At 43.4% G+C, this 25,175-nt stretch overlaps 2 protein-coding genes across 2 annotated transcripts in view; both read left to right on the plus strand.

The window, feature by feature from the left end:
- The first annotated feature begins 5,325 nt into the window (after positions 1-5,325).
- The window catches only part of LOC138609942 (uncharacterized), a 59,244-nt gene continuing 39,394 nt past the window's right edge, over positions 5,326-25,175 (plus strand). Inside the window, exon 1 of the mRNA XM_069682629.1 lies at positions 5,326-5,412. The gene's annotated coding sequence lies outside the window, so the exon portion shown is untranslated. The remainder of the gene's footprint in view (positions 5,413-25,175) is intronic.
- Positions 11,016-17,984, plus strand: LOC138610060 (uncharacterized). The gene is made up of 6 exons (XM_069682754.1): positions 11,016-11,079; positions 11,266-11,381; positions 12,579-12,588; positions 12,692-13,315; positions 14,993-16,177; positions 16,324-17,984. The coding sequence occupies exons 1-6, from the start codon at positions 11,016-11,018 to the stop codon at positions 17,982-17,984; spliced, it is 3,660 nt and encodes a 1,219-aa protein (XP_069538855.1).

Consider the following 25,175-nt stretch of genomic DNA (forward strand, 5'->3'; position numbering starts at 1 on the left):
TGTGAAACAATGTTAGAAAGTATAACATGCATCACTTCTTGTAAACATTGGCTGGAATAGTTAAGCAGCATTCTGTGCACAACTTTAAAACTCCTGTGAGGAACTTTCAGTTTGTGTTGATTTTGGCAAACCCCTGTGGACAAAGCTACCTCATCCCTTTGCTGATTTTGTCCTGTACATGCTTAAGTGGTGGTTTTTAACAACTAATCTGATTCTGCTTTCTTTAACAGTCACATGCATGTCTCACTTAAAATTTTTGCCCTGGAAAATGTAAACAAAGGCAGCGTGCAGTTCATCAGTTACTTATTTTTATTCTAGTTCTGTGTTAATTGTTCTGCACCAAAACCACCAAAACAAATTCCTGTGTCAACGTACTTGGCAATAAACCTGATTCTGATCGCTTCATCTGACACCTACCTCCTCGCTAGCAGTTTCAGGTATTAAAAATAACTATACAGAAATTATCAATTTTGTTGCTGATGGTCTGGTTTGCTTTTGTAGCTCATACAGAGTCATCAGAATTAATTTCAGTCCGTTTCATAACTATCAGAAAACTCCTCACAGGACTTTAAGCTCTATTAACACTACCAAACAACAGAGGCAACATCCTGTGGTGGCGAGTTTATCCACTATCCTGGGGCTTCTGCTAACTAGCCGCACGCTACTCGATCTTTCCATCTACACCTGACAAATGCTGGTTTAGTCTGGTTGTTTTAAATTAAAATAGTTTATGGTCCTACACCAGACCATACTGGTAAAACCGAAACCTATCCAACCCTACTTGTCAGGTGTAACCAGACAGTGCTGTGGGCAGGACAATGAATGAGACCATAGAGTGGTGAGATTGAAAGTAAGCTTATAATACTTACATGACAAACAATAAATAAAACCATAACACCTGAAATTAAATCATATTACATGGTACTTAAAAGTAGGGCTTCAGCTATTGATTTTTTTAGTAATCGATTATTCTACCCATTATTCCAATGATTAATCGAGTAATCAGATAAGAAAATACTTAAGTGTTATTAAATAGAAATAGTAAATATACAAAAGAGAAAATACGACAGGTCTCCTAATATGAACAACTAATTGATTATTGATTGTAGTGAGCAGGCTCAGCAGGTGGAGGCTTGATTCCTTTTGCCATAATCAAGTGTCCCCCAGATATGAAAACATACACTTAGTTGGGCAAGAGCGCTGTTCTTAAGAGAATACATACAATGCTTTATAAGGACAATTTACAGCTGCCAGACTGTGGATACAGTTCTGTGACTCCAACATTTTCCACTTTCTGAAATTCCCCCCACCCACTACTGTTTCTAGATCAGCAACATTAAAGTTTACAACAGCCAAGTCACTATATAGGACACTGAATATCTTACTGGGGAAATATTTTAATGACAGCAACATAAGTAATTCTTGACATCTAAATACTGAATGAATATTTGAAAAAATAAAGAGCACATACCTGAGATGACATCAAAGTCTTTTCTCCTGTCCTCTGCCAGAAGTGCTGGTTAGGGGTAGGGGGCTGTGGGACTGTCGTCTCACCCAGTATCTAAGTTTACAAGAATTTGACAAATTTTAAGATTTTTGGAAAACATAAGCAGTTAGGCTACAGACTGTTGACTGTTTTCGAATTAGATTGTTATCTCTACTCTTCTACAGCAAGTAGAAACACACGTAGCCGGCCCCCGCCTGCCCTTGTCACTGCTGTCTGCTCCTCACATGTCTGTCTGTCTGTCTGTCTGTCGCTTCGGTTTGTTTAAAGTATAGATATTATTATGGATATTTATCGGGATTCAGGACACGGAGCTTGAAACCCGGACGTATGGTCATAGATTAAACACATTTTAAAAGAGACTTACTAACCTATCGTTGTCATTCTCTCATGAAATAACATGCTTGCACATCACTGATAGCTTAATAAGCCAGAGTTATAATCAACTCGATTAAACGTTACTTTTACTCTCCTGGTTCACAATCTCCAGCTCGGCCTCTCTGCTCTGCAGCCCGCTGTGTGTGTGGAATTATTCCCTTTTTACTCGACTTGTTAAACTCGATAAAACGTTACATTTACTTCACCTGGTCACTGTCTCCACCGCGGCCTCTCTGCTCTGCACTCCACTCCACTCTGTGTGTGCGTGTGTGTGTGTGAGAAGGAACCCCCCTCCCCCACTCCGCCAACTTTAAGAAGAGGACAAATAAGCTAGCGCGTTGCGCCCCATAAATGACAGTTAAACGTTAAAGACAACTCTCAGACATTTTTCCTTTTATTTGGCTCGGACGTTAGAAAAATATGAAAACCACTCTTAAGGTGACACTGCGCTACCCTCTCTGGTCGTGCGTCGTGCTCGCTTCTTTGTCGACGCCATGATAGCTTAAGTAAGGACAGCATGGCAGCACGACAGTATTTATAACATTACAGCCTATATAGCTGTTTATGCACTAAGAAACATCAATACATATTGATATTCATCAATCAATATTTAATCACCTTGTTCTAGCTGGTTACTTACCCGGATTTTGAAGTACTCCCGCTATGGTGCCTCCTGCCTGTTCCATCACGTTCCCTGACGAAAAGGCAGATTTCCTACGAGGACGCGGTGACGGGTGTCAACGTCATGACATTTAGCGCGAAACTTAGACAATATCTTAGGTTATTGTTGAAGACAAAGATCACTGACTTGGATTCAGTAAAACTTGTTGTTTTTGAAACTAATCAGTATAACTACTCCGTTCTCAAATATTTTGAGAGAAAATCACTTAATATATTAGGGATATCTTGAAAATGTAATTTGTTAGTCAGATGCTAAATTCTTTTCATGAAATAAACTTAAACAATTCTTGTAAATGTAAGGCAAAACAAACTGTTGGATTTTTAGGCACTTATTTTGGTGTGTCCAACTCAAACAATCACTTAAGCCAAGACTTTCTAACTTTTTGTTTTTGTGATATTTACAAAGCCACTGAAATTTTTTTTAGGGTGTATCAGGAGTCTGTATCATCAGACACAGCCAATAAGAACAGAGTCTGGAGAACCAATAATCAAAGTGAACAATCTCACAGAACCTGATTCTTTTTAGCTTTCCTTGTGACTTTTATTACTTTCACTTTGACTGCTGATTGTGTCGCAGCAAGAAATTCATCAGGTGAGTGACCTCGACCAAAACTAGAGAAAGAAAAACACCCAGTAATTACAGTAATGATGTGATATCTGTGTTTGTTTGTTTGTTAGAGGAGTTGATTTAAGAGCTGCAGGATTTTCCAGATTCATGTTATCCAAGAATTCCCACAACATGCTCTCGTCAGTCGACTCTTAACATCAGATTCACAGTTTCTTATGACAGAAACTAACTGTTCTGGAAACATGATCCAGTGTAGGTTTAATGTGTCGACACTTTCCTGCTGTAACATGTAATATGTGTCGGTTGTTGGTTGTGATCATCCAAGTCAGGCTTTGTGTTTTGAAGTGAAAATACATAACATCCATGAAACAATGTGATGAAATGTTTTGTATGTGTTTTGGTCTGAATCAAGCGGTCCTGATGACTTTTCAGTCTCTGTTTAATCTCTGAAATGTCTCTGAAATGAGCTGATTGACTGAGAAGTCTGTGACAAGCATTTAGGCGGAAAGGAATTTTCAGACGTCAGTAGAGGAAGTGGTTCCAGTTGTGATCAGACATTTTGTTTGCAGCAGTTATTCCATGTGAGAGACTCAGTGAGATCTTATCTTCGGCCATTTGTATCAGCTTAAAGAAATGTCTTTGTGCTCCATCAAAGAGATGAGACCTGCTGAATATCTATCAAGACTTTCTTTAATAGACTTTAAAAGGAAACAGAAGCCATGGTTACACAGCTTTGAAAGTTTGGGAGTTATTTGGTGTGTGAAAAGTAACTTTCCTGTTTTAATCCGCTTTTCTAAAAGATTTAACTTCATGTTATGTTGTTATGTTGTTGACAGTGTTTGCTTTAACTAATCATTTCCTGTTTGTTGGTGTCTGTTGTGTCTCCTTGTTGATCTTTGTTCTCTTTGTCTCTGGTCTTTGCATCATTGATTTGTCTTTATAATGTGGAGTTGTTCCAAGTTTATCTTTCCTCTTCAATATGAATTAGTCTCATGCATCTTGGTTTGAACTCAGGTCAGGTTCTTATGAAGCAACTTGCACCACACGCATCCAACCCCCTGAACATGTTTAAAGACTCGTGAGGACTTTTTTCACTCAGTGAAAAATAATCAGTCAAATTTCAACTCATAACAACTCATTAATAAAGTAGAATATTCTATCAGTAATTTCACATCAGCACAAGGCGATTGTTGACGTCAGCACTTTAAATGTAATCACCTGTCCTCAGGTGGGTGTTGTCTGTTCACAGCTTGTGAACTCTAATAACCAAGTTGGAGCAGCTTTCTGTTCACTCACACATCATAGTGCCTGATAGTAAAACAGAGACTTCACCTGACACACCGTCAGCTTTGGACCAATGACTTCAGATTAATGTACAAGAGGATTTAAATGCTGGAGGTGGTTTCTTCGATACAAGCGGGGGGGCTCCAAGGGAAAAAGGATGGGAACCACTGATTTAGAGGATATTGTAAATGCTCCAGCCCTAAAACAAACACCTGATAGATAAAGACAGTTACAACTACATGAGGAACACCTGAACACACCATGCATTTAAACTGTTACAGCTACTTTATCAGTATGTCACCTTTGTAGGTGAAATAGAACAAATCCCTTTAAAACTCAACTGCTGTGAATCTTCATGTGGAAAGATTGGACGGTTTATATTAAAACATTTGTACATTTTGTAAATGAATTACACAACAGTAGTTTAATTTACTGACGAGCCCCCATTTGTTACCACCTGGCTCAGGGCTGGTAACACAAAGGGAGGCCACACACTCATACATCAGTCATAAAGTAATTTATCTAACTTTAATTACCAAACATACAAACTGATGTGATGTGCAAGTATGAGAGTTATCAGTCATGTCTGAAGAGTGAGGATGAGGGAGAATGTGGTGTGATGCCTGTGATGGATGCTGCTAACCAAACAGGACAAAGGCTGAGGAGGATGCAGCCGGCCCAGCTGAGAGAGAAATACACTGTGACTGTAAGAAAGGCAGGCCTTCATGGTGTGTTGGAGGCCCAGCCCAGCTGCACCCACATGCCAACTCACAATACCTGAAAGACAAGCAGTGAGTGACCACAGGTAGGCAGGGTGGGAGTGGTCATCACACCTATCAGGAGTCTGTATCATCTGACACAGCCAATAAGAACAGAGTCTGAAGAAACAATAATCAAAGTGAACAATCTCACAGAACCTGATTCTTTTTAGCTTTCCTTGTGACTTTTATTACTTTCAATTTGACTGCTGATTGTGTCGCAGCAAGAAATTCATCAGGTGAGTGACCTCGACCAAAACTAGAGAAAGAAAAACACCCAGTAATTACAGTAATGATGTGATATCTGTGTTTGTTTGTTTGTTAGAGGAGTTGATTTAAGAGCTGCAGGATTTTCCAGATTCATGTTATCCAAGAATTCCCACAACATGCTCTCGTCAGTCGACTCTTAACATCAGATTCACAGTTTCTTATGACAGAAACTAACTGTTCTGGAAAGATGATCCAGTGTAGGTTTAATGTGTCGACACTTTCCTGCTGTAACATGTGATATGTGTCGGTTGTTGGTTGTGATCATCCAAGTCAGGCTTTGTGTTTTGAAGTGAAAATACATAACATCCATGAAACAATGTGATGAAATGTTTTGTATGTGTTTTGGTCTGAATCAAGCGGTCCTGATGACTTTTCAGTCTCTGTTTAATCTCTGAAATGTCTCTGAAATGAGCTGATTGACTGAGAAGTCTGTGACAAGCATTTAGGCGGAAAGGAATTTTCAGACGTCAGTAGAGGAAGTGGTTCCAGTTGTGATCAGACATTTTGTTTGCAGCAGTTATTCCATGTGAGAGACTCAGTGAGATCTTATCTTCGGCCATTTGTATCAGCTTAAAGAAATGTCTTTGTGCTCCATCAAAGAGATGAGACCTGCTGAATATCTATCAGGACTTTCTTTAATAGACTTTAAAAGGAAACAGAAGCCATGGTTACACAGCTTTGAAAGTTTGGGAGTTATTTGGTGTGTGAAAAGTAACTTTCCTGTTTTAATCCACTTTTCTAAAAGATTTAACTTCATGTTATGTTGTTATGTTGTTGACAGTGTTTGCTTTAACTAATCATTTCCTGTTTGTTGGTGTCTGTTGTGTCTCCTTGTTGATCTTTGTTCTCTTTGTCTCTGGTCTTTGCATCATTGATTTGTCTTTATAATGTGGAGTTGTTCCAAGTTTATCTTTCCTCTTCAATATGAATTAGTCTAATGCATCTTTATTTGAACTCAGGTCAGGTTCTTATGAAGCAACTTGCACCACACGCATCCAGCCCCCTGAACATGTTTAAAGCCTCATGATGACTTTTTTCACTCAGTGACACAGTGACACACAGTAATTTAACATGAGCACAAGGCGATTATTGACGTCAGCACTTTAAATGTAATCGCCTGTCCTCAGGTGGGTGTTGTCCGTTCACAGCTTGTGAACTCTAATAACCAAGTTGGAGCAGCTTTCTGTTCACTCACTCTGTCACAAATCAGAGAGAACCCATACGCAGAATCACAGGGCAGAGGCAGGAGTAAGGCAGCAACAGTTATTTTACTTTGTTTGTCAGGCAGAGCAAAGTACAGTCCTTTCCAGAGGTCAAAACCACAAATCAGAGTAAGGCAGAGGTACAGAGGCGACAGGCACAAGTTCAGGAACAGGTAGCAGGAACAGGTAGCAAGCACAGGTGAAAATCAAAGAGGCAATACATACAGAAATAGAGAGGATGCAAAGCAGGCAGAAGCTTAAACTACAATCTGGCAAATGACAAAGGCAAGATGGATGTTTAAGTACTGAGGGGTAATGAGCTAACAAGCCACAGGTGTGTGGCAGGATGAGCTGGCTGGCAAACTATTGGCTGACAGACAAATGAGGGGGAGAGTCAGTGGCATGGAAAAAGCTTGCAGGTGCTGACTGGATAATGAGCAGAGGGGTGTGTGCACAGGAGACGCAGCAGGAGGGTGGGGTCTAAGAGGAGCAGGAGGCTCCAGCAGAGTCTAGGGCCCAATCCCAATCTCCACCCTAAAGCCTAAGCACTGAACACTCAGAGTCTTTAATGGCGTCAGGCGTCCAGTGCGTGAGTCCGTGAGGGTCTGAGAATTGCATAAAAACGACGAATGGGACGCACTATCATGGCATCACACGTTGCCTGGAAACCAGATGGGCCATTACATTTAATAAGTAAAAAAGCCGACCTGCAGCATGTACTTGTGTGTCTGACAGTGTTTACATATTTTAAGATAAGATAAGCTTCATTTAACAAACTATCAAAAGTCAGAAAGGCATTGATGTTAATCATTTGTGAATATTTAATTGTTGTCACTTACAGATAAACGTATTTGTGGTTCCCGTCACCGTCCATACTTGAAATATTTACATTTATTATTATTGTAAGCTATTTTGTTATTAGGGCTGTCAACCCTCAGCTACGCCAGACTCCTGCTGGGAGTGGTGCAGCAGCTATGGTGCATTCAATATCTGATGGAAGTGGTTTATACAGAGCAATGGACAGACTTACAGAAGACATGAGAGAAATGAGACGAATGGCAGAGGAAAATAACAGGCTGCGGTCCAGTTGCTGGAGATGTGAATACAGAACCCCTCCCTTAGGCTGTGGCAGTCACTGTCAGTGTGCTTGTGGGGAGCAGGGCTGCCATTCACGTCGCCCCCGGGGTGAACTGAGGGGGCGCTCACCTGATCGTGGCTGCCGTGAACGGGGAGCTGATGGAGGCCCCGGAGAAAGACAGGATTACCGCCCTTTGGAGGAGGAAATGTGTATCCCTCCAACCAGTAGTACACTAACACCTGATACGACAGCACAGCAGTGTACCTCATATGTGAGGTGAAGCATTGAAGAGACTGAATTAAACATACTAGTGGACTCAGGATCCATTCATCACTGCAGATTTCCGTATGGCTGTTTCAGCGCTGCGCAAACGACCCCTGAATGCCGACCTTATTGCTGCACGTGCTGTGAATGGCCAGATCCTTGACACCTTGGGCACCATAACGGCAACTCTACACCTCGGTATCGAATCCTGGCTGCATGTTTTCCATGTTCTGAGGGGGTCTACACAGACAGCACTGCTGGGCCTGGACTTCCTGGTTGCAAATCATGCCCTCTTGGATTACGGCAGTTATTCCTCTTTTAAGTGATCAAGACTTCAAACCTGAATGTTGCAATGTCTCCCTCACCACTGCTGTGACACTGCCCTCCCTCAGTGAGATGCTGGTGCCCGTGAGTGTGTCCCCACCCGGGCCTGTTGACCAGCTCCGTGAATATGTGGGCTACTTATCCCCAAATCTACAGAATAAGTGTAAGAGTGAGTGTGTGGTGGCTCACACGGTGACAGCGGTGAAGAACGGGATCACCACAGCCCGTGTGTTGAAGCCCACAGATAAGGACATTATACTTAGAGAGGGCATGCACCAGTTTTTCTCTGTGGATCAAGCTGAGATTGTGCCTCTACCCCAGGTCTCCGATAAGACTGTCTCTGCCATTGCATCCACTGATGTGCCTGTGTCACTGGAGCAATCCCCAGCCAGTCATCAGCAGAAGGCACAATTAGTTGCATTGTTGAAAGAACACAAAGAGATATTCAGCATGTCAAAAGGGGTGACTGGAAAATGCACACTCATTAAACATCACATTCAAACCGGTCATCATCCTCCCCTGCGGCAGCGTGCATACCGAACCTCACCAGAAAAAAGAGAGGAAATAGACAGACAGGTGGCGGCTTTGCTAGATGATGGGGTACTTGAAGAGAGCTGCAGCCCCTGGGCCTCATCTGTAGTGTTAGTCAAGAAGATAAATGGTGAGTGGAGGATCTCCATCGACTATCGTCACTTGAACAGTGTAACAGTGAAAGACTGCCACCCCCTTCCTAGAGTGGATGATACCCTAGATGCAGGCTCCCTGTGGTTTAGTACATTAGATTTTTCTTATGGCTACTGGCAGGTGGAGGTCGCGGAGCAAGACAGAGAGAAAACAGCCTTCACGACAAGCCGGGGCCTCTCTAACTCGCCTGCCACTTTTCAGCATATGATGGAGCTCATGCTCAGAGGGCTTCCGTAGCAGGTCTGTATGGTGTACCTCGACGATGTGCTGATATACAGCCCCACATTTGAGGATCACCTCTCCAGTCTACTCATAGTTTTCTCCAGGATTCAAGCAGCAGGACTCGGAATTAACCCCAAAAAGTGTCATCTGGCCCAGGATCATCTTGTATTTCTGGGGCATGTCGTGTCTCGCCATGGCCTGCAGCCTGACCCCCGAAACACTGAAAAAGTCAGAACCTGACCCACACCAAGGAATCCAACTGAAGTGAGAGCATTTGTGGGCCTCTGTTCTTACTACAGACGTTTTGTTAAGGACTTTGCCCAGCAAGCAGCTCCCCTGCACCGTCTGACATGTAAGGACACACCCTTCCAGTGGACAACTGAATGTAATGTAGCCTTTGAGTATCTGAAAGGGGTGCTCTCCTCTGCCCCAGTTGTCACCATGCCTGACTTTAACCTCCCCTTTAAGGTTTATACGGATGCCTCCATGGAAGCAGTGGGGGCTGTGCTCGCTCAAGACAGAGATGGACAAGAAAGAGTGGTGGTGTATGCTAGTCAATCGCCCACCCCCACAGAGAGGCGCTGGTCTACATTTGATAGAGAGTTGTGGGCTATGGTGTAGTCTGTGCGCCAATTCAGACACTACAGAGGGGCAGCTGCATTCACCATCATAACTGATCATAAGCCGCTGTTGGGCCTCCGCACCATGTCTGTTGACAATGACCCAAAAGGGAAAAGGGCTCGATGGATTTTTTAATTGGATTCTTTTAATTGGGTCATTCAACACAAACATGGACAGCGCCATACTAATGCTGACGCTCTGTCACGCCGACCACCGGACATCGAGCCCAGTTTGGAAAATAATGCCTCACAGAGAGCGTCCACACAGGTGAATGCAATAAATTCGGACAGAGACTCAAGTGTTCCCCAGACAGACACTCTGGTGTATCAGCTGCCCATTATGAACCCTGAGGCCCCTGACCTCACCACAGGGGGGCAGCATATGAATATGAACGATGATGAGTTGTCAGAGGATGCGTCTTTCATGTATGCGCTTTCACATGATGGGACTGGAATGAAAGAACTGCAACAGGCTGATCCAGATATCAGTACAGTGCTGGATTGGATGGAGAGGAGAAGCTCTCGACCTCCCAGGGGGCACATGAGAGGTAGCACCCGGGGGCTTCAGAAACTATGGACTGAATATCCTTGTCTTTCGGTTGTGGATGGACTTCTCTGCAGGACAGTTAATTCCATCTTTCACGGGGGATGCTCAGTGTCAAGTGGTCATACCCTCCTCACTTATCTCTGGTGTGCTGCAACACCTTCATGGAGGCCCAACGTCTGCACATTTCTCATCAGAGAGAGTATGGGAGCAAGCGAGGAAAACTTGTTACTGGCCCTCTATGTTCAAAGATATTCGACAGTGGTGTGAGCAGTGCCTCCCATGTCAAACACGCAGGGCCCTCGTGCCTAAGCATCGAGCACCCATGGGGGGGTCCCAGGCAACCCGGCCCTTCGAGAAAGTGGCGACTGACATTTTCGAACTGCCAGTGAGATATGTGTTAGTAGTGGAAGACTACTTTACCAAATTTGTGAATCTGTATGCTCTTCCTAACCAAACCGCCCAATCATAAGCTCAGTGTCTTTTCGAAGATTATGTGCTGGTACATGGCATCCCAGAGGTCGTTCACAGCAACCAGGGCGGGCAGTTTGAGGCTGAGATTGTGCAGAGACTGTGTCAACTTTGAGGCATTAGGAAAACACGGACCACACCGTATAATCCCAAATCAGATGGAATGGTTGAACGCTTTAATCAGACTCTCATCAACCAGATGGCCAGGTCATTGCTGGCCTGCAGAGGTGAGTGGGACGATTATCTGAAACATGTGGCCTTCGCCTATAACACATCGGTTCATGCCGGCACCAACTACACTCCCTAATATTTGATACACGGACGGGAAGCACGTGTCCCAGTGGATGTTTTGCTGCCAGCTCAGCTAGACACAGAGGTGTTTTCTCATGCGGACTTTGTGGCTTCTCTGGCAGGGAAGCTGCAGACTGCTTTTGCTGGTACCAGACAGCACGGTGCCGCCGCCCATGAGACTCAAATACTGTACTATGATGTAGCGGCCCGTCACCAGCCCTATGCAGAAGGGGATCTGGTATGGCTGCATAATCCTACAGAGGACCGGTTGAAACTTGCTCCCCACTGGAAGGGACCCTACAGGGTCTTGGCAGTGTTGAACCCTCAGGGGGAAACTGGCCTCACTTATCATATTGGCTGTCCTTTGTACTACAAACCAGAGCAGGTCGTGCATTATGATAGACTGAAACCCTATGGGGTCTCCGTGGTTTATTGTTTGGTTATTCTAACAAGTCTAGGCCCCTTCATAAACCCTCGGTTACATTCTTTTTTTGGTTAAACTTTATTGAACTACTTCAATGTACAAACATTTGTTTACATTTAGTGGAGGGCTGGACAATCACGTTTGTATACGTCAGCAAGTTTGCTATGAATCCTGCGTAAATCCCACAGGAAAGTCTGCAGATATGCGGACTCACGGAAAGTCCGTAATTTGGCGTTGAAAAGTCCGCATCAGAGCCCTCACACACTTGCTGATCTGTTAGTGGGCACTAAGCACTCACGCACATACCGGGAACGCGCCTCAAAGTCCGTGAGTCCGTGAGTGTGGAGATTGGGATTGGGCCAATGACACACACATCATAGTGCCTGATAGTAATACAGAAACTTCATCTGTCACACCGTCAGCTTTAGACCAACATTTAAATCCTCTTGTTTAATCTGAAGTCACTGGAGATGGAAAAGAACAGAAATAAACAATACACCAGAAAATGATGATTTTAGAAAGTTATTTAATTTTTGTTCTTCAGACCAGATATTTTCAGTCAGAGTTGTAGAGAAGTAGAGATCCATCTGAAACAGTGCTGTCTGTGTGCAACTCAAAGTTACCTTCTGAGTGTTAAATCGTCTAACTGTTCTCTCAACTTTAAAGCCTTCAGTTTAAATCACCTGCAGGTTTAAGTTTTTTAAAGTGAAGCTTTACTTAGGCTTCACTGACACCTGCAGCCTGGAGCACCTGATGTCAATGACACTGTTGTTTCTATCATGAGCAGGTGTATTACATGCAGCATGACATTATATTATATATCCTTATTAATCTAACTGTGATAATGTAATGCAATGAAAGACTACAATTACCCATGACTACATCTGTCTGTGTCCTTACAATCACAGATGATCTGCATCCTCTGAGGCGCAGAAACAGCTTTGAGTTCCTGCCACCTGACAGTGAGTGAAACTTGAATCCTGATGTTAAAAAAGAAATCTGTGTTTTCAGTGTTTTGCAGGTAACATGTGTCAGTAGGTAACCAAACTCCTGAAACTAAACAGCAATGAAACTCTAAATAAATGTAAATGTGAGTCAATCTTTTCCTCATCTTTGTTTTTCAGTGTCTGAGCTGAGGGTTGTTCTGCTGGGAAACAGCTGGTCTGAGAGGAGTTCAGTGGGAAACTTCATACTGGGAGAGACTGTGTTCGACACTGAGAAGGAACCAGACCAGTGTCAAAGATTTAGTGGAACATTAGAGGGGAAAAGAATAGCTGTTATCAACACTCCAGATGTGTTAAATGTCAACATCTCTCACAAACAGCTGACAGATTATGTGACAAACTGTGCGAGTGTCTCTGATCCTGGACCTCATGTGTTCCTGCTGCTTCTACAGCCTGAAACCTTCACTGAGGAACACAAACAGAGTCTCTGCAGAGTCCTCGAAAGTTTCAGTGATCGATCATTTGATCATTCACTGTTATTGATATCAACACAGAGAGAGGAGAGTCCAGGTTTCAAGAAGTACAAGGAACACCCTCTATTGAAAGAGATGATCAGAAAGTGTAAATACAGATACTTGGAGCTGAAGAACCTCGAACATTCAGAGCTGTTAACAAGCTTGGGTCAAATCTTAAAGGAGAACAATGGAGAGCATGTCAGCTATGAAGCATGTGAGGAAGCGACAGCTAGCTTACCAGATGATGAAAGACCAAAACAAAAGATCACAGATGCAGTTAAAGCTGCTGGTAAGTGCGGAAACAATTTTGACATTGATGAAAACCTTGTTCACACAAACTTCTTTACCTTTATGACAAAATTAAGCTGTAAATAATGAGGTCATCTTTTCACAGGACCGTCTTTGGTTAAAAGATTGTCTTCATACTTCGAGAAAAAGCTTATTTTTCAAAGTAAGTAAAGGTATTGCAATATTAATCATGATTTTGTAGATACATTTGTGCATAATTCTTCAATGTTAAAGAGGAAAAACACAAACTTTTAACATGAATCAGTTAGCATGCCCTATGGGTTCATATTTAGTGCCTTTCCTTGTGTAAAATAATTCAAAGCTGCCTTTTCTTCAAATTATCCAAATGTTGTTACTGAACAGCAATCAAGAGTGTTAAAGGCAAACTGTAGCCCCTTTCACACATGCACTGCCCTCCTGAACATTTCCTGACATTACCCGGGTGGGCTGCATGTGTGAAAGCAAACGGACGATATTTTGACCCCAACATTACCCCGACTTTGTCCTGCCAGCGACCTAGTATCACGTCAGGAGAAAGTCCAGGTCGGCCAATGTGTGAACACAGCAGGAAATACTCAGCAGGAACATTCACTGCGAGCGAGCGAGCGAGCGACAGGGGAAGGGAGGGGGGCGGTGGGTATTGCTTCCCACACACCTTTACCTGCTGTACCTGCACACAGCAGCTCTTTCTGTTTCTCTCTCCCTATCCGTCTGCTCTGTTCATATTCATCATGAGCTGCACGTTTTACAAAGTCGCCCCAAATGTCAAGCCAAAGTCGCGTTTTGTATTTTTTCACCTGCATCTCGTTTCCACAGCAGCAGGTGAGCCGCACGTTAAGGAGACTCCTTGTTAAGTTGGGCGGCTGTGTCTCAGTGGTAGAGTCAGTCGTCTTTATATCGGAAGGTTGGCGGTTCGATCCCTGACTGCTACATCACATGTCGAGGTGTCCTTGGGCAAGACACTGAACCCCAAATTGCCAGTGGCAAAGCCATCGGGTATGAATGGGCATAGATCTGATAGGAGATTGGCACTTATGCTTTTGCCATCAGTGGGTGAATGTGTGAATGTGACATGTAGTGTAAAAGCAGCTTTGGTACAGTCCATTTACCTTTTACACATCGAAACGATCAAACCCGATCAATGAGACACAACACAGCTGCACTTCAGATCTTTTAAAACAGAATCAGAAGCTCCATATTTAACAGACGATGTTGCTCCTCAATCAATGCATTTACAGGAGGGACCAGCGAACGTCTGTGCATGTATATACTCCCCGCCCCCGCCACCCCTCTGCGTCAGAAAGGCAAAAATCCCCCGCTGTGAGGGACGTGTGAAAGGGCAACTCTGGGTAATGTCACTCAAAGGTCAAACGGTCCTGAAAATGTCAGGAGTGCCTGTGTGAAAGGGGCTATATACATTTCCATCCACCACCATGACCTCCACAAACACTGCTCAGTTTGGTCAAACAATATTTCTGTGTTGGTTTTGATCTTTTTTTCAAAAATGTCTTGTTTTGCAGGAATTCGTTTTTTCAAATTCACCTTTTAAACAAGGTTAATTGTTCATGTCAATCCTCAATTTCTTTGGTGTCATTGGCTGGAAATCTCCTCATGTCGACAAAGTGTAGTGATTTCAGCCTCATTAGGTTTGTGTGATTCTATTTTCTCTCCATTACAGCATCTGGGATCAGGATCGTGCTGCTGGGAAAAAGGGAAGACAAACTGACAAAACTTGGTAACTTCATTATCTGCAGTGAAGCTTTTCATCATGAGAAAACTTCCTCAACAAGTCGTTGTGTCGCCACGTGTGGACAGTGGAGAGAAAAACCATTAACAGTAGTGAAAACTCCAGACATGTTCAGTCTGCCTGAGGAGGCTGTGAGAAGAGAGGTGAAGAGCTGTGAGAGTCTTTGTCCTCCTGGACCAAATGTTCTGCTGCTGTTAGTGAAACCTTCTGATTTCACTGAGGAGAACAGACGAACACTGAAGTTCATCCTGAGTCTGTTTGGACAAGATGCTTTAAAACACTCGATGGTCATCATGACACACAATGAGACTGAAAGGTACACTGTCAATCATCTCCTTAGAGACTGTGGAGGAAGACACTACATCATGTTTAAAGATGATCACAACATGTTAATGAAGAAGATCGAGAACATTGTGCGTGAAAACAAAGGAACCTTCCTCACCTTCACTGAAGAGTCCTTAAGACCAAAGTCTGGACCCAACAAACCAGCTCTAAACCTGCTTCTGTGTGGGAGGAGAGGAGCAGGGAAGACTTCAGCAGCCGAGGCCATTTTAGGTCAGACAGATGTTCATTCAGTCTCCAGCTCATCAGAGTGTGTTAAACATCAGGGAGAGGTGTGTGGACGTTGGGTTTCCCTGGTGGAGCTGCCTGCCTTGTATGGAAAACCTCAGGAGGCAGTGATGGAGGAATCACTCAGGTGCATCTCCCTCTGTGATCCTGAGGGTGTCCACGCCTTCATCCTGGTCCTACCTGTGGGTCCCCTCACTGATAAAGACAAGGGAGAGTTAAAGACCCTCCAGAACACCTTCAGCTCTCGAGTCAATGACTTCACCATGATTGTGTTCACTGTGGAGTCAGATCCTACAGCTCCAGCTGTTGTTAACTTTGTAGAAGGAAGCAAAGACATCCAGGAGCTCCTTCAGAGCTGTGGAGGAAGATCTTTGGTTCTCAACATCAAGGACAAGCAGCAGATCCCAGAGCTGTTGGACGAGGTGGAAAGAATGAGACTCTACGAAGACAAACCAATCAGCTACACAACAGAAACATTTGCTTATGCACAAATAGAGAAGATCAGCACACTACAGGCTGAGCTGAAAACAAAAAGCCTGCTCAGCTGTAAGTACAAAAAGTTTTATAAATAGAAAGAAAATAAATCACTTATTTTTCTGGGTCATAAACAACCTGTTTAACGTTTTACCTTGCAGGCTGTTCTATTAAAAATGTCAGCATTTAAAGTAACTTAAAGCTTTCTTATTTCACAGGTGATGATGAGAAGCAGAGCCCAGAGTGTCTCAGGATTGTGCTGATCGGGAAGACTGGCAGTGGAAAGAGCTCTTCAGGAAACACCATTCTAGGAAGAAAGGAGTTTAAAGCTGAATTACGCCAAACATCAGTCACAAAACGATGTCAGAGAGCACATGGTGAAGTGGACGGTCGTCCAGTAGTTGTAGTCGACACTCCTAGTCTGTTTGACAACAGTTTGTCTCATGAAGAGGTTCATGAAGAGATGATAAAATGCATCAGTCTTCTGGCTCCAGGACCACACGTCTTCCTGTTGGTGTTACAAATTGGCAGGTTAACACCAGAGGAGAAGGAGACATTAAAACTGATCAAGGAAGGATTTGGAAAGAATGCAGAAAAGTTCACCATCATTCTTTTAACTGGAGGAGACACACTTGAACATGAAGAGCTGTCCATTGAAGAATACATTGAAAAGAAATGTGATGATTCATTTAAGAAACTGATCGCTGACTGTGGAGGAAGATACCATGTGTTTAATAACTATGATAAACAAAACCAAACACAGGTCAGTGAGCTGATAACAAAGATCGACACGATGGTGAAGGAAAATGGAGGCAGCTGCTTCACCAATGAGATGCTGCAAGAGGCTGAAGCTGCTATAAAGAAAGAGATGGAGAGGATCCTGAAGGAGAAGGAAGAAGAGATGAGGAGAGAGAGGGAGGAACTTCAAAGAAAACATGAAGAAGAAATGGAAGCAATGAAAAGAAGAATGGAAGAACAGAGAGCAGAAACTGAAAAGGAAAGAGAGCTGAGAGCAAAACAGCTGAAAGAAAAGGAGGAAAAAATCAACAAAGAACGTGAGGAGAACAAGAGAGAACAGGAAACAAGACAAGAAGAAGAAAAGAAGAGAAAGGAACAGGAAGACATTCAACGACAGGAGTGGGAACAGAAACTCTTAGAGTTAGAGAAAAAGATAAAGTCAGAATCAAAGGAAAAGGAAACCATTGACAGAAAGCTGGAGGAGACCAGAGAAGAGATGAAAAAAGAAAAAGATAAGTGGGAGAAAAAGCTTAACGACTGGTGGGTTGAGCGATTTCAAGAAAATGAACAGATTCGATATGAGGAGCAAACAAAACTGAAAAAGCTCCAAGAAGAATACAAACAGGAAAAAGAAAATGATGAAAAGAAAAGGAAGCAAGAGGATCGAATCAGAAGGGAAAAGGAGGGTAAAGAGAAAAAAGCCATTGAGGAGAAACACAAGACAGAAATGGAGAATATGAAGAAGACACATGAAGAGGAGGCCAGAAAGAAAGCAGAAGACTTCAATGAATTCAAAGAGAAACACAGAAATGAATCTGCAGCTCAGAAAGAAGAACACAAGAAACAAATGAAAGACAAAGATGAGCAACATGACCTCTTAAAGGCCCTTTCAGCCCTCAACCAAGAACAACTAAAGAAAAAACATCACAGTGAAATTCATGACTTAGTAAAATGTGTGACCAAAAACTCAGAAAATCTGACACAAATCAACAAGTTACTCCAAAAACAAAATGAGGCCATTGAGAAAGTTAAAACTGAGGAGGGAAAGAAGAAACTGCAGGAAACACATGACAAAGAAATCACTGACTTGATAGAGAAACTTATGAGTCAGGAGCACAAATCAGGCTGTTGCATTTTATGAGACTTATGTCAAGAAAAGTAGTTTCAGATGTGCCGATATTACACTGTAGAAAGCCATAGCAACAGCAGTGATGAGAAGTCAGACTCTTGACAAAATGGCTGAATAACTCTGACTGTCTCTGTACAACACGGCTTGGTTTGGAATAAAGACTTCTTATTGTTCATTACAAATAAAGAAACAGACAACAGCTCAGCAAAGAAAGATTGGAACAGCTGTAAGCTCTGCTGGTCTGTAGAGATAATCTTTGTTTTCTTGTTCATAAGAGGAAGATCAAGATATTTGTCATGTCAGTGAAATTAAATGTTTAGATGTCATTCACTCTGTTTTCTCTGTAATCCATAATCACATATAATGCTGCAAATATTCCAAAACATATATCATGTAAGCAGCTCATTGGATGATTTGAGATAATGAAGAATGAAGACAGACAATTAATTATGTGATGCATCTTTTGTTGTTGTTGTTCATATCAGAGTGGATACTGTTTAACTGATCACATCACTCTTTAAACGTGTGTTCTGTTTGATCTTTGTTTTTTATGTTTGTTGTTATAAAAGATGAATAAAGAATAAAAGATGAAGTGTGGCTCAGTGTGGACTGTTTTTAATTTAATAATCTCTGTGATGAACTGATGAAACAGAATCCAGCTTAACGGTTTTATAGTGGCGTACCTTTGTCACTATCGGCGCATGCTGGTATGAAGGGTTTGTACGCGTGCCAGTGTAGGTGCAGATCCACAAAACACAGCAAAATGTCCAATTTTCGTTTTGCCGATTTATTACTCAAGTGTTTAAAACAAACTGCTTTCCCGTACCGTGCAATAATACTTTTCATAGTTACAATTTACTAATAAACACTCTGACATGCGGTGTTTTAGATGCCATGGCACGGTCAAAAACCGTATGGCTTCCTCAGAGTGCGCACCTGCACTGATTAACCCACCTACCTAAGTAGACACACCCAACAGACCTGAACAGACAGTGCCACCTGTCTACAAAAACGTGCACAACACAACCTGGCTCCTACACACCAGCCCCTAATTGTTAATGGTGTGCAAACATAACAATTCAAACAAATAAACAAACAAAAAAGGAGCCAGACGTTCTTCTTGAGTGGTAGTTATACACATAACATATCATATTAGTGCTTAAATACCAATTAAACATCACAGGCTGCCATCAGCAGGCAAAGTTTAGTTACAGGTCTTTCCATAATATTGCATTTTGTCTTGAGACGGACAGATCGCACATAACCATTCTTGTCAGGAAAGGTTTCCAGCACTTTACCGAGCAACCAAGAGCCTCGAGGAGCTGTTGAGTCCACCACTAGGACAATGTCCCCAGGAACAAGACTCCTTTTCTCTTGGTTCCATTTTTGCCTTTCCTGAAGCAATAGAAGATACTCTTGCACCCATCGTTTCCAGAACAGATCCGAGAGATATTGGACCTGTCTCCACCGTCGCTTGACATACAGATCTTGCTTCACAAACAGTCCAGGTGATACAGCAGGTTTGCCTTTCAGGAGGAGAGTGTGATTGGGTGTAAGAGGTTCAAGGTCGTTAGGATCCTCTGATAGCTTAGTGATGGGCCGATCATTTAGTATGGCCTCAACTTCACAAAGAACTGTATGCAGTCCATCATCATCCAGTGTTTGTAGATGCAGAACAGAATTGAGCACCTTTCTAATCATTCGAATAACACGCTCCCAAACACCACCATGATGGGATGCTGCTGGTGTATTGAAACTCCACTTGACTCCATGTTGAAGCAGTGCTCCCTGTATCTTGCTGTGATTTAACTTTGCAAGAGCCTCACGCAATTCCCTCTCAGATCCAACAAAATTAGTGCCATTGTCAGACAACATATGAGCAACTTGGCCTCTTCTGCTCATAAATCGCCTCAAAGCATTAATGCATGCATCAGTGTCTAATGAAGTCGCCATCTCCAGGTGAACTGCTCTGCTTGATAAACAGGTAAAAATCACTCCATAGCGCTTACACATGCTTCTCCCTCTTTTCACCTCAATTGGTCCAAAGTAGTCGACTCCAACGCTTGTAAATGGAGGGAGATCAGGTAGAGTCCTCTCTCGTGGCAGGTCCGCCATTTTTTGTTCACCTGGTCTTACAGTGAAGTGTCTGCAAGTGCAACAGTCAGATATCACTTTCCGTATTGCTGAATTAGCCCCTGTGATCCAATATTTTTTCCTCAGCGTGGACAATGTGTGGTTTCTTCCACTATGGCCCAGCTGATGGTGGATGTGTCTTAAGATGAGAGTTGCAACATGTTGATCTTTAGAAAGCATGAGCGGATGCTTACTTTCCTCTGGCAGCGCCGCTCTATTCAGCCGTCCTCCAACTCTCAGCAGGCCATCATCCAGACATGGATCCAGTTTGTACACAGAACTTTTCTTTCTGACCGATGACTTTCCAGACAAGAGTGTGTCAATTTCCTCCTTAAACCGCTGCTGTTGAGCATATTTAATGATGGACATCTCTGCCTCCAATAGGTCGTCTGAAGAAACACTCTGCCCCCCAAGTGTCTTTCTGACCTTCTTCATCTCCAACTGCACGTTTGAGGATGGATTATTTGGGTCAAAAGTCAGCTCCTTTCTCACTTGGCGTAACTTCAACAGAGCTCTCTTCACCTCGAGGAACCATGCAACTGAGACCTTAAGCCTCTGCCAGCTTGAGAAATAAGTGAGCAGTTGGTCAGTAGCACTGGGTGAGTCTTTGACAATTACTGCACTCACAATGAAGTCTCTTTTCACTTCCGGGTCATCCAATGAAATGGCTGTTTCCACAACACATTCTGGCCAATTCTCCTCTGACTTCCGTAGGAAGTTGGGCCCTTCCACCCAACTGCTGCCAGTCAGCAGTGCGTCAACATTCATACCTCTGGATGCATGGTCAGCTGGATTTAGCTTAGAACCAATATATCTCCACTGCAACACATTGGTGGCATCCCTGATAGATGAAACTCTGTTTCCCGCAAAGGTATGAAATCGTTTGTCCTCATTTTTTATATAACTCAGGACGGAGGTGCTGTCTGTCCAGAAGACTGAGTCTTCCAACTGTAACTGCAGCTCTGCTCTCAACATCCTGTCCACTCGAACAGCAAGAACCGCCGCTGTGAGCTCCAAACGTGGAATAGTGACCTGCTTCAACGGTGTCACTCTCGCTTTGCCAAGCAGGAAAGCAACATGAACATCATGCTGACTGTTCTCAATCCTCACATAACTGACAACACCATATCCACATTCACTTGCGTCAGAAAAGTGATGCATACGAGCCTGCACAAGTGGTCCAAAATCCTTTGGCTTAATGCACCTCACAATATTGAACTCTGCAAACTTGACAAGCTCTTCCAGCCACTTTGTCCAGTGTTTCTGTATGTCACTTGGTAAGTTGTCATCCCACCCAGAGCTTCTCCTGCATAGCTCCTGCAGCAACACTTTTCCTGGCAGAGTGATTGGTGCGATGAACCCCAAAGGATCATAAACTGAACTGAGCAGAGAAAGCATGCCACGTCAAGTGTTAAGTTTTTCTTTCACCACCATCTTAAACTGGAAGGCGTCATTCTCGAAGCACCACTGCAACCCAAGGGCTCTTTCCAAGGGGAGACTGTCTCTGTCCAAGTCCAGCTCCTGTAAGTCCTTGGCTCTATGCTCCTCTGCAACAGTCTGCAACACCACACGGCTGTTACTGACCCACTTTGTCAGATGAAAGCCTCCTCGTAGACAAAGAGCTGTAAGATCTTAAATCAGCTGCATAGCTTCCTCTTCAGATGATCTAAAAAATGTGCTCTTTAAACAATCGTCCACATAAATGTTTTGCTTCACTGTGTCGGTTACATCAGCAGGGAAGAAGGCCTGTCCGTCCTCAGCTGCTTTCCTGAGTGCATAGCAAGCACAGCTTGGGGATGAAACAGCTCCAAACAAATTAACAGTCATCCTATACTCTGTCACCTCTTGATTCATGTCACCCTCAGGCCACCACAGGAAACGAAGGAAGTCTTTGTCTGTTTCTGCCACCTTAACCTGGTAAAACATCTTCTGTATGTCTCCCATAACTGCTACAGGCTCCTGCCTGAACCTGGTGAGCACTCCAAGAAGACTACTGGTAAGGTTGGGCCCCTGCAGCAGCTGACTGTTTAGTGATGTTCCTTTAAACGTTGCTGCACAGTCAAACACCACACGCAAAGTGTTCTTCCTTGGATGTTAAACTCCATGGTGCGGAATATACCAGACCTTTCCTTCAGTACCATCCAACTGGTGCCGAGGTACCTTCTCTGCATAACAATTGGAGATTACATCAGTGAAGAAGCTTGGATATTCATGATGGAACCACTCATCTCTCTTAAATCTTCTCTTGAGTCCCAGTAACCTTTGCTTGGCCATAGACAGATTGTTTGGGAGTGTGGGATGCTCTTTCCTGAAAGGCATTTGTAGACTGTAGCGTCCATCCTGAAGCTTCGCAGAATGACTTACAATTTCTAAGAACCTTATGTCTTCTCTTGACATTTCCCTTTGATCATAAGTCTTTTCATTGAAGTCGTGCATGTACTGACTGGTCAGCAATTCCTCCAACTTCCTCACCGAGATCCTGTTCACTGTGGCAGAGGGAAACTCTTTCTCCAAGGCACCACTGCTTCCAGTCAGTGGTCCATTAACGATCCATCCCAACACAGTTCGAACAGCGTACGGGCCATTCCCGTGGCTGTTGATGACCTCCCAAGGTTCCAGTATTTTGGGAGCGTCGGTTCCTATCAACAAATCAACGTTTGCGTTTATGCGTGGGATGTGAACGTCTGACAGGTAAGGCCATTTATCCAGTTCCTCAGTTGTTACTATGTTATTAGCGGTGACTGGCATTTTCTTTTGAGTCAAGACCTCTGGAAGACTATAAAAGTCATTGCTATCCAACCCAGCCACCTCCAAGCCAATGATGGAACAAGCTTGAACAACAGTCTCCTGACCCATCGTGCTCAACAAAAAGCTGGTTCTTCTGCCTGTAATATTCAGCTTCTGCATGAGGTCTTCAGAGCAGAACGTGGCTGAGCTACCAGGGTCCAGAAATGCATACGTTTGTAAAATGTCGTTTCCCTTTGCAGACTTCACACTTACCGGGAGAATTGGAAGTGCACAGCCATCCTTACCGGCCCCTGTATGACCACATGTTTGGAAAGAAGCCGATTGTTTGTTGAGGGGTCCCTTTAACTGTTGTGAAGCTGATGGTGGCTTTTGCTCTGAAACTGGTACTTGCCTTTTAATGTGCAGCACAGTGGGATGAGTTTGACCACACACTTTGCATATCAAGCGCCTCTCGCATTCACGACTCATGTGACCATCACATAAGCATGCAAAGCAAACTCCCTTTTCCCTCAGAAATTGAATTTTCTCTTTCTGCTTTTTCCCATTAAACTGTTTACACAGTGTGTGTCTGTTTGAACAGCAAAGGCATCCAGGTTTCACTGTCTTTCCAAGCTCTGCTGGTGACTCCTCCCCTTTCTCCGACAAGGCAACAGATGTTACAGTGGTGGCAACAATATTTCCCTTCACCCTGTTCCCTGGATGTGATGAAAACCGAGTGAGAGCCTTTGTGCCGGCCGCACCAGATACCGGATCTTGGATGTCGCCGAACAGAGGATCAGAAAGGATTTTAACATGACGCTCCACAAATGCAACCAGGTCAGTAAAGTGAGCTCTCTGTTTATTTTTTTCCATGATTCCATGAGCGATGGTCCTCCATTGCTCCCTCAACTTGTACGGCAGCTTTGCAATAATGGCTCTCATATTTGCAGGCATATCCAACTCTTGCATATACTCCAACTCTCCCATTATATTGCTACAGCCACGCAAGAACAAAGAATACGCATGGAGCGCTTTAACATCCTCGCCTTTTATGGACTGCCAGGCTAGAACCCTTTCCATATAGGCATTAGCAACTTTATATTGATTTCCAAAATGCTCTTGCAGCAAGTCCTTAGCCACTGCATAGGGCGTTATAGCGTTCAAGAGGCAAATGCTGGCAGCTACGTACCAGTTGTTGTGGCTGTCCTCTGGTAAATTGCTCCAGATAGAATAGACAATCTGCTGCTCCTGCCTTATCCTCCACTCCCTGCTCGAATGCCTTTATAAAAGCTCTGTACTGCAGAGGGTTCCCTTCAAATATAGGAATATCTCTTGGTGGCAGAGATCTTATGAGTTGCTGTTGCACCAAAGCGGCTGTTATTTCATTTTGTCTGTGCATGATGGTAAGTATGTCTTCAGATGCGCTTTGATTTATGTGAGGTTGAGTGAATTGATGAGTGATTTGAGGTTGACTGATTTCCTTGTTTACTTGAAAAGTTGCCATTTGACTTTTAAGTTGGTGTGAATTTCCCATGCGCTCCTGGTGGTCATGCATATTGTACTGATGTTCAGAAGCTGTTTTAAAGTACCGGCCATGTTCCTTTGGTCGCACATCCAGTGGTTTGTTTGAGCATTGTTGTTGCGTTGATTTCCACAATCCAGGCTGATATTCAGTTGCCATAGGATTCAAGACAATCACAGACTCTGTTTTCCTTTTTTCCTTTTCCAGATAAGACTCCATTCCATTTGTGGTTCCTACACTGGAACCGCCCACATCAGAGGATTGCAATACTGACAACTTAGCATTGGCTGCTGCAATTTCCGCTTCCAAGTCAAGCTGTTCTCGTTTTCTCCTCAGTTGTTGCTCCTGCTCCTCCAATGTGTGCCTTTCCCTCAGAGCTGCAGCACGGGCAACAAGAGCAGCTTTATGTGCTTCAGCCTTTATGCGTGCAGAAGCGATGCTTGATCTTCCACTTTTACCACTTCCTTAACTTGAGCGTTTGCTTCGCACATTAGCAATGCTATCATTTGGGCTAATGTCATCCACAACAAACCCAGTTGCATGTGATTTTCATTTGCAATACCGTCATTGTTTGTAACACCAACATTTTCTTGTGTATTACCTTCAAAGTTTGAAACCCACATTTCTGCATCATGAATACACTCATTTAGAGACAGCAATTTTGCTTCAAACCATATCTCATGTTTTTCTTGTTCATCATGTGGCATTAAACCCAACAGCTGTACATGCACTGATTTTGCATCATCAATAACCACCTTTAATTCATTCAAAGCATCATGAACAATTGTTTTATCACCCTTTGACATTAGATCTTTCATTGA

The sequence above is a fragment of the Semicossyphus pulcher genome, unplaced genomic scaffold, assembly GCF_022749685.1.
Source record: "Semicossyphus pulcher isolate SPU_LCO1_2020_fin unplaced genomic scaffold, fSemPul1.0.p SCAF_6, whole genome shotgun sequence".
Taxonomy (NCBI): domain Eukaryota; kingdom Metazoa; phylum Chordata; class Actinopteri; order Labriformes; family Labridae; genus Semicossyphus; species Semicossyphus pulcher.

Coding starts and splice junctions, on each gene's coding strand:
- LOC138610060 (XM_069682754.1), top strand. CDS start 11,016: ATGGTTGAACGCTTTAATCAGACTCTCATCAACCAGATGGCCAGGTCA. Junction 11,080..11,265: donor GTCATTGCTGGCCTGCAGAG/GTGAGTGGGACG, acceptor CTTCTCTGGCAG/GGAAGCTGCAGACTGCTTTT. Junction 13,316..14,992: donor AGATGCAGTTAAAGCTGCTG/GTAAGTGCGGAA, acceptor TCTCCATTACAG/CATCTGGGATCAGGATCGTG.